This window comes from Protomyctophum parallelum (assembly GCF_964188405.1).
Source record: "Protomyctophum parallelum genome assembly, chromosome: 20".
Lineage (NCBI taxonomy): Eukaryota > Metazoa > Chordata > Actinopteri > Myctophiformes > Myctophidae > Protomyctophum > Protomyctophum parallelum.
In genome coordinates this window covers 40,151,739-40,163,898 of record NC_139718.1, presented here as the reverse complement: position 1 = coordinate 40,163,898, position 12,160 = coordinate 40,151,739, and the positions used below count along the sequence as shown (strand labels likewise).

Genomic DNA, 12,160 nt, shown 5'->3' with positions numbered 1-12,160 from the left:
CCACTAGCTGTCTGTCTCCCTCAAGTGGACAAAGTTAAAAATTACAAGTAGAATTCTCAACTCAAAACAGCATGTTTTTTTTAATATAAAAACGTACAATGAGTCAATGACCAATAAAAAGCCCTTTTAATATCAGTTTCTTTGATCGTATTTGAAGTATGTTGGGAATTTTATCATGGAACTATGTATCTATCATGGAGCTGTAAAGTAAAATAAATTAAATATAAACCCTAATGTGACTGCGGTTTATGGTTCGAAATCCCTCGGACGCAACGTCACTTCAAGGCGACATGGACATGGTCTCACAATTTGAGCGCAGTGCGTCAACAGGCAGCAGTTATATAGTTGTGAAGTGAAACATTTACATTTTAGACTTGTTTGTTCCATTATAGTGAACATGAACGTTGACATGCCGTCAGACGTGGACTCTTACGGGATAGAAGAATGTCCCAGCGATGAGGAGAGAGCAGCCAGCAGGTCAGAAACAACACATTTTTATTATTATAAACACATCTGTTATTAGCATGATGCTAAGCTTTGAGAGAGAAGCCAGCAGGTCAAAAACAACACCTATGTCCTATTATAAACACATCTGTTATTAGCATGATGTTATGTTACGTGGCTGCTGATGTCCCAGTGATGGAGAGAGAGCAGCTAGCCAGAAACGACACCTTTTTAGCATGATATGCTATGCTAATGCTAACCCACCGCTAACATGTAAACAAGGTGGTCACTAGCCTAGGGAGTGGGGAAAGGCAGATCTACAAGCCCAAAACAATGGAGGACCCTGATGTAAACACGTTTTCATGCTTTTTCTGGTTTTATCCTTTTTGGCAGTTTATGTATTGACCTGTACCTTCCTTGGACTGTCACTGTACCCTACCCGTTCTGCAATCTGTTAATACATTTTTCAATCAATCAATCATCAATGTTAATGCCGTTTTCAATCAATCAACAACCATAGTTCACAACACGTTTGTGCACATATTGGCATTGGTTAGTCTTGTATCAAGGCTATTTACATATTGTAAGTTAATTGTTATATTGTGTGTAGTGTAGTGTAGTTGTGTACTGTTATAGTTAGTGTATAGTGTGTAGTCTATACTTGACAAATTAGACTGAAATAGAGGGATATTTTCTCCTGGACAAATAGTCTATTATGGTGGGACAGCATTACATATTGAGTTTTGCTCTAAGACATGTCTTACACTGTAAGTGTGTAATAGTGCATGTAGTGTAACAGTGCATATATGTCTTAGAACCAAACTTTGTGCAACATGAAACATGACCACGTGACAGCCACACTATTCATTGTCTAAGCTCCCGAGTCACAACAAGGAGCCTAATGCAAGGCGGGGCCCAGGCCGTGGCGTAACGGTCTGGGCACCGGACTGGTAATCCAGTCGCAGTGTGCCGCGGGTTCGACTCCCGAGCCCGACACGGCCTTTACGGCATGTCATCCCCCCATCTCTCTCCCGTTTCCTGTCAGCCTACTGTCTGTCCCTTCAAAAATCAATAAAAAGCAAAAAAATATGTAAAAAAAAAAAAAAAAAAAAAAAGGAGCCTAATGCATGCAAGAAGCAACTTGGCTTCAAGTTCAACACACATGACATTGATTCCCTATGGCCTATTCACATGTGATGTCACTGTAGCTAAAAGGATGTCTCCAAGATGGGGGTCCCTGACCCTCATCTCAAAAATATTTTGCTCCAAGGACCCCCAGAAGTGCATTCAAAGATTTGCACACATTTTCCAAAAATAGCAGATTGTGACGCTTGTATCTGCTATATCTAGCCAAATAAATCTAAAATTACACTGATGCTTTCCCGGTTTAATAGGTAGGCATACTCTTTAGCCTCTGTCATGAAGTGATTTTGAGTGTATATTATTATTTTAGATAGAATGGCTCGCAATGTTTGCACCCTTCCTCATAGGCTGGAAGATTGATATTGCAACTTGCATGACATGGTGTCCATTTCAGCTGTTATGCATTTGGTACCTCACATAGCCACCAGGTGGGGTCGATACCTAAAATATACTGGAGTGGAAATATTGAAAAAACAAGAAAGTGGCCGCACACGCTGATATTTTATTTAGGACGCAGAGTAGACAGAAAAACAACTTTCGGACGTTAAGCCTTCTTCAGGGACCCCCCATACAACATTTGTGTTCAAATGTAAAAAAAAAAATCACTTTCTTTCCCCAAGATCTTTAGAAAATAACTGATCGTGCATCGTGATGTGTAAGCTATATTAACTAATTTTGCTGGGGTCTCCCCGTAGGTCCTGTCATATTCATCGAATCGTGTGAGAACTACTGATTTATAGAAGGCATTTGTAGAATCAGACTCTTAAGGTTTTAACAGGTTCGTTAAAGCCAGAATATAACAAATGTAACGGTGTAGTAGCAGCGGGCGGCGGTGGCTCAGGGGTAGAGTGGACGGATGGTAACTGCAAGGTTCCCAGATCGAACCCGGGCTCCCCCAGAGTTAGTCTGAACCCCTAAATTGCTCCCGATGTGCAGGTTGGTGCCTCTGGTTCCTCTGTCATCGGTGTATGAATGCGTGTGTGAATGGGTGAATGTCACCCAATCTCTGTAAAGCGCATTGGATAAAGGCGCTATATAAATGCACCATTTACCATTTACAATGACCTTGTGGTGTGTCTCCAGTTCAGAGGACGAGCTGGAGGTCCTTCTGAACGGAACCCCAGACCAGAAGAGGAAGCTGATCCGAGAATATCTGACCGGAGAGAGCGAGTCGTCCAGCGGAGACGAGTTTGAGAAGGAGATGAACGCTGAGCTCAACTCCACCATCAGGACCATAGAGGGAAGCTGGGGAGGCACCGCCACACGCACAGGTCTGATGACCGCACACACACACACCCACACACACACACAGTCACACACACACTCTCTCACTCTCACACATACACACACACACACACACAGTCACACACACTCTCTCTCTCTCTCACACACACACACACACACACACACACACACACACACACACACACAGTCACACACACACTCTCTCACTCTCACACATACACACACACACACACACAGTCACACACACTCTCTCTCTCTCTCACACACACACACACACCCACACACACACACAGTCACACACACACTCTCTCACTCTCACACATACACACACACACACACAGTCACACACACTCTCTCTCTCTCTCTCACACACACACACACACACACACACACTCACAGGTCTGACACCGCACACACAGTGACACACACACACACAGCCACACTCACAGGTCTGAGACCGCACACAGCCACACGCACAGGTCTGACACCACACGCACACACACACACAGGTCTGATGACCGCACGGCGCACGCACACATACACACACACACACACACACACAGGTCTGATGACCCCACACACACACACACAGGTCTGAACCGCATGCACACACACAGGTCTGAGACCACACACACACACACACAGCCACACGTACTGGTCTGTTGACCACACACACACAGCCAGAGGTCTGATCACCGCACACGCACGCACGCACGCACGCACGCACGCACGCACGCACGCACGCGCACACACACACACACACACACACACACACACACACACACACACACACAGCCACATGCACAGGTCTGATCACCACACACAGCAACTTCACACAGAAACAATTGCCACATGGAAGGGCTGAGATGAATAATGAACAGAACAGAGATATGTGGAGAAGACTAGAGATGTTTGTGTGCCAGCCAGACCAGTATTTATTGATCATATGTTGTTACAAAACGTGATTCCCTTCACATGTATCACATTTAAGGACCGATAATGTATAACCAATTATTTGAGATGAGATGAAACCGCTTTTAACATGATTTTAACTTAATTATAAGACAGAAAGCAAAAATAGAATGGATGCAAGCTTGTTGGTCAAACATGAAAATGTTGTCTGTCTGTCTGTCTGTCTGTCTGTCTGTCTTCCAGCAGATACAGTGGGACAGGCCAGTGTCCTCCCAGAGGGACAGACCAGTGTCCCAGTACCCCAAACTTTATATGACGATGTCTATTTTGACTCTGACTCTGACGAGGAAAACTGTCCAAGTACGTATTTACTTCCATTTATTTGTGTACATGCATTAATGTTGGTTTTACTCACTTAAGTGCTTTAGCACTATGGTGCTTTGTAAATTAAGTTAATATTATGCATCTCTTCAGATTTGGTAGTGCTCTGTGAAAGTGATTTTAAACATGACTCTTAGATACTCTTCTATTTCTAATTCCAGGCAGCTCCACAGGAAAGAGGCGGAGCCAGCGGCGGATTCTGACCAATGACGAGCTGTTATACGATCCTGATGAGGATGACAGAGACCAGGCCTGGGTCGATGCCAAGAGGAGAGAGTACGACATGCCTGTCTTTACCACCGTGGTACCCCAGTGGGGACCCCCCAAAATAATCATATCTGAACTGGGGACCCCCCAAAATAATCATATCTGAACTGAGGACCCCCCCAAAATAATCATTTCTGCTCTAGGGACCCCTCAAAATAATGCCATTTGAACTGGGGACCCCCAAAATAATTATATCTGAACTGGGGATCCCCCAAAATAATCACATTTGAACTGGGGACCCAGAAAAATATTTCGAATTGTCAGAGTTGAGGCATTACATTTAGTTTGACTCCATTCCCATACAGATACATACTGTATTGTGAAAATAGCAGATTTACAACACTTTTAATTTTAATATTCATTTCACAATTTTGGCCTTGTGTATATATATATATTCTTTTTTGAGGTATTAAAAAGGTCTTAAAAGTCCTTCCATTGTCGCTTAACTGTCATCAGGAGGGCCCGACCCACCGGTTGAGAACCACTGTCTTAGACATATCTAGCACGACTCCTTGTCTTGTCTGTTTCTACTGTCCAGGTAGAGTGGAAAGTAAGGTCAAATAATCTGTCTCCTTGTCTGTCTCTCTATTGTCCAGGTACAGTGGAAAGCGTGCCAAGTTGTGTAAAGGGACTGTCCAGAATCTGTCCAGCAGTGATGCTGTCCTTAATTGCCCCTCCTGTATGATCACACTCTGTCTGGACTGCCAGAGGTCAGAATATTAATACTAAGGATGTCCTCGTGTGAATTTAAGCCATTTAGACCAGTTGCACCTATACATTTATATTAGGAGTGAACTCGTAAGTGAAATGGGAAGTGATGAAACAAATATAAAACAATGAGCAGACAAATTTGAAACCGGAGCACTATAGAATTGAAGCTGATGCATTGTCCTCTCGCTCCTGATTGGATGAAAATTTGGTAACCCACCTGAAAGTTTATTTTCTGTTGGAGCTGGAGAGACAGGGAGACTGAATATAGAACAGAGCTTAATCATTTTATCAAAGCATACGTATCACTTGTTTTAATAAAAATATAACTGATGATCCCACATGATTCTGCATTGATCAAATGTGATCTTGTTTTGCTCTTAAGAGATAATTAGGGCACTAATAATCATCCTGATGTTCGTTGTTGCCTTCAGTAACCAACCAATACAGTACTGCATTGTGCAGTACTGTATATTTCAGCCTCCCTGCTTAGCACTCGGCATCAAGGGCTATTTTGGGAGGCCCTGACATACTAGCATCAGGGGTGTGCTTGTACATCAAAAGCTACCTCACACTACATAAACAGGAGATAGGCTCCTCCTGACAAGGCTACTCATTTATTATATTTGATTATTTTTGCTATTATATTTGTGTGATAAGTGTGATATGTTATACTGTTGAGGCATCATGTTGTATTGTCCTATACTTGCATTGTGACATGGTCGTGTGTTTTCTTCTGTTCCAGACACGACAGGTATCGCTCTCAGTACAGAGCCATGTTTGTTCTGAACTGTAGCGTCAACACTGATGAGGTGCTACGATACAAAACACAAAACCACAAGAGAAACAGGAACAGGAAGAGGAAGAATACACCGGCAGCAGCATCAACAACAACAACAACATTGGAAGCATCAACGTCAGCAGCAACATCAGCAGCCGTGTTGGACTCCGACGAGGTTTACCATCCTGTCCTGTGTTCAGAGTGCTCCACTGAAGTGGCCGTGTTTGATAGAGACGAAGTCTATCATTTCTTCAACATCCTGGCCAGTCACTGCTAAACTAGAAGGAATGAATGCGATTGCGAGCAACGACTTCGGACTACGGTCAAACAATAACGACATGACACACTTACTGGCTGGGTTCACTCACGGCTCCAATGACGAAAATAACGCCAGCACTCACAATCTGTCCTTAAAGTACTTTTATTTTAAAGTGAGAACAGACATTTTGCCATGTTGCCTGATAAGCACACACCTGAACACACATTGACTCTGCTAAAATCAGACCGTTTGAGTTAGTCTATACAAGATGTTGAGTCCAACATCAAACAGAAACCTGGTGTTAGAGCTCCCATATCCTGGAGGCTGGAGGAACAGTCAGCAATACATCATGCACTTCAATGAGAAATTTAATCTACCCTGGAAAATGGAATAAAAATAATTGAATAGTGACAGACTTATCTTGTCTTGTTAATTTGTTTTGAAGGTCTTTGAAAAGGTCTTAGAAGAGTCAGTTCCTCTGGACTAGGGGGATCTACACTCCAGCCTCCCTTGCAACCAATCACTGTGATCCGTGGTTCGCAAAGTGGGCTCCTGGCTGGAGCCCAGTTAACGTAATGAATTCTAGTAAGCCGAGGGCAGGGTTGTAGGTTAAGGCAATAGAGTGACAGGAGGATATTGAGCAGCGCTTTAAAGTTACAACCACACTAACTAGGATAGAAGCCCCTTCCCACTGATGTAACGTGACGTTGCGTCTTTGCTCTTTGGCCCCTAGATTAAGTCACATAAGGGAAGGTTACATACCTGGTTTGAAGTTTATCGACACCCATATTTGGAACCAATAAACAATTTAATATTTAAACCTTCACATAAGGGAAGGTTACCAATTACCATACCTGGTTTGAAGTTTATCGACACCCATATTTAGAAACAATAAATGATGTAATCTTGCTTGTAGGATAATCGAAATAATGAGAAGCAGTGTTTTTTGGTATTTTTTGTTCTTTTGCCATTTCATAATCATACATACAACAAGTCTGTGTTGTACAATGGTGTCATGAAAAATTGTGAAAACAGCCAATCTACAAGCTCACGTGTCGTCTTTAGGCATGTATAGACATCCCTATTTATTTTGAGCATGTCATGTGGGCATGTTAGAATATGGTGCCCGGATTTGGAGAGGTGAAAATGAGTGAGCGCTGCTCTGCAGAAGATTCATGCTGCCAACTGTTGGTGTAACTGATGAATTCAGGAACTCTACACCTGATGATATCAGGCCTTTATTGAAGTGCACGTCAATGTACTGCAGTCATCCCATGCATCACTGCAGAGTGAAAGGGGAGAAAGCTAAATTAATCTAATTATTAAGCCTGACTGGAAAATAATGTACTGGTCCAGCAGACCATCTATCGCAGCCATGTTATCACCTAGTTCTGTTTTTGAGGGCCTCCTATATTCGGCTATAGTGTAGATGTTTGTCCTAAAATAAACATTAAATGCCATTGACAATGAATGGAGAAATTACATCCTGTGTCTGATATGTGTCTGAGCAAATCGGTATTTTTGTCCTAATTTTCTCCTTTCATTGTCAATGGCAAATATGAGACATGTGGGGACAAAAGCTGTATAAAGGACGTTTACAGGACAGATTCTTTCAGGGAGGGGTCAGAATGAAGCCGTGACATCGCTGACTAATCCTAGTAGCTTCTTGGTAGCTATCTATTTCTTTTACAGTCTATGGTAGCTATCAAGGAAGTGAATCAGTGAGTGACGTCACGGCCGATACCTTGGAATGTTCACTGTCGTTTAGACACCAGGAAGTGAATCTCATTCTGATCAAAGATTCCACTCATTCCAGAGAGAGAGACTGAGAGAGAGAGAGGAAGGAATAAAAGTATCTTTCTTCGCTGTAGTTTTTAAACAGTTAAAGCAGTGATCAGTGTAATGATGTCGCTGGGAGACTGTTGGAAGCAGCTGTCGTGGTTTTATTACCAGTACCTGTTGGTCACAGCTCTGTACATGTTGGAGCCCTGGGAGAGGACCGTGTTCAGTATCCTTTTACAGCACTTAGCCTAGCATCATGCTAATACAAATGAAACGAGCAGAGTTGCTTTGATGTTTACTCATCTTCTTAAACTGTGTTATAACCTTGTAGTAGCCTAGGGTGCTAACGTGTAGCTTAAGCTTTAGCAGGCTAACATTGTGCTACTTAATTGTGTCTGGACTTGGAAGACAGAATGATTGAAGGTGTTGCCTATATGTGTTGTTTTTCTGGTTAAAACAAAGTGTTTAGTTGAATAGCTTAAAGCTCTATCTACTGTATATTCTCATAGTAGTAATCAATCATTGCTATGAAGTGTTTGTTAAGTAACTGTGGTCAATGCAGCTCTTTGTTACATACATTTTCAGATGGGTGACAAATTTGAATCTCTTGCCATATCTCTACTCAAGTCATTTAATCGAATGAGGAGTGATTATAGTACATGTTGTTCCACTTCTTTCTCCTCAGTCCTCACTGTATTTTATTTTTATTTCCTGTCTGTGTATGCTCTCTAGCCTCTTTGGATAAACTTTCTATATCCTCCCCTGGAAATACTACGGACAGATTGATTGATTGAAATATTTATTAACAGTTTGCAGAATTACAGTACATTTCAAGCACAAACTCAATACAAAGACTTAACTGTGAGTGGACGACCCATTGCCTTACACTTGTTTACAACAGCCAGGGTCCACATTGTTCAATTGCTAGATACTCTAGCAATGATTACCAGAAGCACTTACACCTCCTTTTAATGTGTGCACTTTTACACATTTAGGCAGACATTTAAGGCATTCCATTTAGCTTGACTCGGTTTCCACAAATAATTATGAAAATAGCAGATCTACAAGCTCACAACGCCACACGTTGCAAGGTGTTGTGAGCTTGTAAATCAGCTATTTTCAGAATGTCTTTAGATGTTGTTGGGCAAAAACCTCATCTATCGCAATATTTTAACATTCTATGTGCTGAAACCTTGCCCAAATTTGAAGTCATATGTAATTGATATATGTCATAAATGTCTGGTGTCATAGTTAGTTGTCCTCGTGACGTCATGTTGTAGTTCGGTGGTCACCCCACCACCGAAAATCCAGACTATGAATGAGCCTTAAATCGATTAGTCTCTGAATACGTTAATTACATTATTTTATTAATTGGGTCCCCTGACAGACCTCATTTTGTATTGTCACAGGCTCACAGCCTTTGTTATTAACTACAAATAATTCGTTACTGAACACATTTGCTCTTTAGGGTGAGTGTTGCTCTTCCTATGTCTCTCTCTCTGTAAACCGATGTATATATTGTTCTTTAACCGTGTTCCTCAGACTCTCTGCTGGTGTCGGTAGCAGGCATGGCCGTTTACACTGGCTATGTGTTTATGCCTCAGCACATCATGGCCATCCTGCGGTACTTCCAACTGGCCCAATGACCCCGCGCCCACCACACTACTGTACCTGACTGACCTCCTCCTGGACCAATGAAACTGGCCTGACCCCTCCAGGCCCGACCAACCTGTCTGCCTGGCTTGACCAGCGGTTCTCCTCCTAGTGGGTGGGTGGTCCGGGGACCACCAGGGGGTCTTTTGAGTGGGTTCCAGGAAGTCATTCCCACTCCTAAAATTAGTTAATATAACATTTAAAAACAAAAACATTTGAATATATTTTTTTAGCGAAAATCTTGCATGGGGTCTCTCTGGCACAAAATATTTTCAGTTGGGGGTCCGCGGCCAAATACATATTAATTTGGGGGTCGAGAAGAACCATGTGGCTTCACCGCTGTGTGTCTTTTATGAAGGAGGGGTGGAGGTTTCCCCTTAATGTTACTCATTCCCAACTACTGTAGTTTTCTGAACCTCTACCACGTGGATAAGGTGCTGCTGTGAAGGGTGTGGAGTGGAACAGGTCACATCACTGACACAAGGGTTGTTATTTGCTGGATTCGGGGTGACACGCAGCATCTGTTTGTTTTCAGTTTTTAGTTTGTTTTTCTTCTCCTGCTGTGTCACACACTGCACGCACACAAATGTCTCCAAATGACATGAAACATTCAAGCCTTGTTGATGTTGGCGTCTGTAAGGAGCGAATGGAATGGATCCGATTATCGCTGAAGTTCTTTTGCTGATTGATGGCTCGTTTGAACTTCTCCACACATGATAATATATTTTTATTTGATGTATTCCACCGCTTCTGAAATGTCTTTTTATACATGATTCCACTGCTTAAACACCAGGACATTTCCCCTTCAAAATGGCATATCTTTCTCATGAGGTGTGTTTATAATCTTGCCTACACATTTGTAAAGATTTGTAGTTGGACTCATGACCTAATATACTGTAAATATATTATATTATTACCGGCAATAGCAACTGTAATAATTAAATATTTTCTCATTAGCTTTAAAAATAGTTTACTATCTCAGATCAGTAAGAAGTTATCAATAATAGATACGGCCTATCACTGATGTACAGTGTTAACATGAATAGCATCAGAATTATTTTGTATTGCCAGGTATGTTTTGCACAAAATGCAGACTTTGTTACTGTGAGTTTGGTGCATTAACACTGAAAGACGACATTAAACAAGAAAGACTCTTAATGACAACTTGGCCTCACTGTCCCATCTTTAGCTATCGATGTGGTTCGGGATGCTTGGATGCTTTAGGATTTTAACGATTCAGGTTTCTTACGGTCAGATTCCTTAAGGGTTCCCTTTACAATTCCTATACTATAAGAGGGAGAGTGTACAGGGTACATTTGGTTCCATTTGTACAATCAGAGTTATGGTGGTACTTGAAATTTTAATATTTGAGAACCACTGGTAGCCTATTGTAATTGCATAGCAGATGTGAAGTCCACATACCTACCAGCTCTGACAGTGTGATAAAAATTGGTTCAGAATTCCAAATGTGACGGAAACCAATTAAGGTCCCTTAATGTTGGATCAGGTTCATTCAGTTCCAGAACCCAAGCCTAGCTATCAATGTGTCACCTTGCTAAAATAATGGCCTATGTCAGTTAACCAAAACAAACTCTTAATGATTTCACGCAAAAGGTTTATAACAATATGTGTCTATCATACAATAAGTGACTTACTCCATGCAGACTTAAGTTGGGCCATTATATTTGTTTGGCAGCATGAGTCATACAAAAAAAACACAAACCAATAAGCAGGTTATGAAATAGACTGATGAGCAGCACGGCCAAGGGAGAAAGACAAAACGTTGTCCGGTTGAACTTGTTACTTGATTTCTGTAGTGTAATTTAAGACTTAGACAACATTGATCTAGTAGTAGTCCAGTGGCTTTCACCCAGTGGTCCTTGAAGGGATTCCAGATAGTCCCCAGCTAAATGATGGAGAGTTGTTGGTAACCAAATGGACCCTGATTAGATATTTAACTCTTGAGAGTATAACATGAAACCAAGTTACGATCTCAAGAGTTAAATTATTGTTAAACATCTGCATTACTTAATTTACAAGGGGTCTACACAATAAAGAGAATGTGGAAGAATGGGGGTTATGAGCATGCATAAAGTGAGTGGCAAAATGATTTTAACATTTAATGCATTCAGATCAGACTTTTCTGTACGGATATTTGGGCTCAAGGTCAGAAATTAGTTTTTTGCCACTCAGCAGGTGTTCCAGCATAACTTCTGTTCTTGGGTATAATGATGACTCAAATGAATAAATTATGGACTGTGATATGAAAGGGTTGAAAACCGAAGTAGTCTATAGAGATAACAGTAGATTCATTAAGACACTATTTAGTCCAGTGGTTCTCAAAGTGGGGTCCGGGGACCCCTAGGGGTCCTTGAGAGAGTTCCAGGGTGTCCCCAGCTAAAGGATAATTAGGAACCAATGGTGTACAATGGAGTGTACAAATGGAACCAAATGGAGCCGTTCCATTTGTACACTCTCAGAGTGAAATTAACTCTCATTTTACAATATCAATATACATTGAGGTCCCAGAGATACAAATGCCATTAAATGGGGGACCGTAGGTCCGTAGCCTAATTCAGGTCAAA

At 41.8% G+C, this 12,160-nt stretch overlaps 2 protein-coding genes across 3 annotated transcripts; both read left to right on the top strand.

The window, feature by feature from the left end:
* The first annotated feature begins 309 nt into the window (after positions 1 to 309).
* Positions 310 to 6,555, top strand: eapp (e2f-associated phosphoprotein). Of its 2 annotated transcripts, none has more exons than XM_083791889.1 (6): positions 310 to 477; positions 2,671 to 2,858; positions 3,991 to 4,104; positions 4,287 to 4,401; positions 4,989 to 5,102; positions 5,846 to 6,555. In XM_083791889.1, the coding sequence occupies exons 1-6, from the start codon at positions 398 to 400 to the stop codon at positions 6,156 to 6,158; spliced, it is 924 nt and encodes a 307-aa protein (XP_083648015.1). In that variant the 5' UTR covers positions 310 to 397; the 3' UTR covers positions 6,159 to 6,555. The 2 variants fall into 2 exon arrangements, with proteins under 2 accessions (XP_083648015.1, XP_083648014.1); XM_083791888.1 differs by having other exon boundaries at positions 3,988 to 4,104.
* A 1,371-nt stretch (positions 6,556 to 7,926) lies between these two features.
* Positions 7,927 to 11,065, top strand: sptssa (serine palmitoyltransferase, small subunit A). The gene is made up of 2 exons (XM_083791775.1): positions 7,927 to 8,148; positions 9,465 to 11,065. The coding sequence occupies exons 1-2, from the start codon at positions 8,043 to 8,045 to the stop codon at positions 9,566 to 9,568; spliced, it is 210 nt and encodes a 69-aa protein (XP_083647901.1). The 5' UTR covers positions 7,927 to 8,042; the 3' UTR covers positions 9,569 to 11,065.
* Positions 11,066 to 12,160: the final 1,095 nt, after the last annotated feature.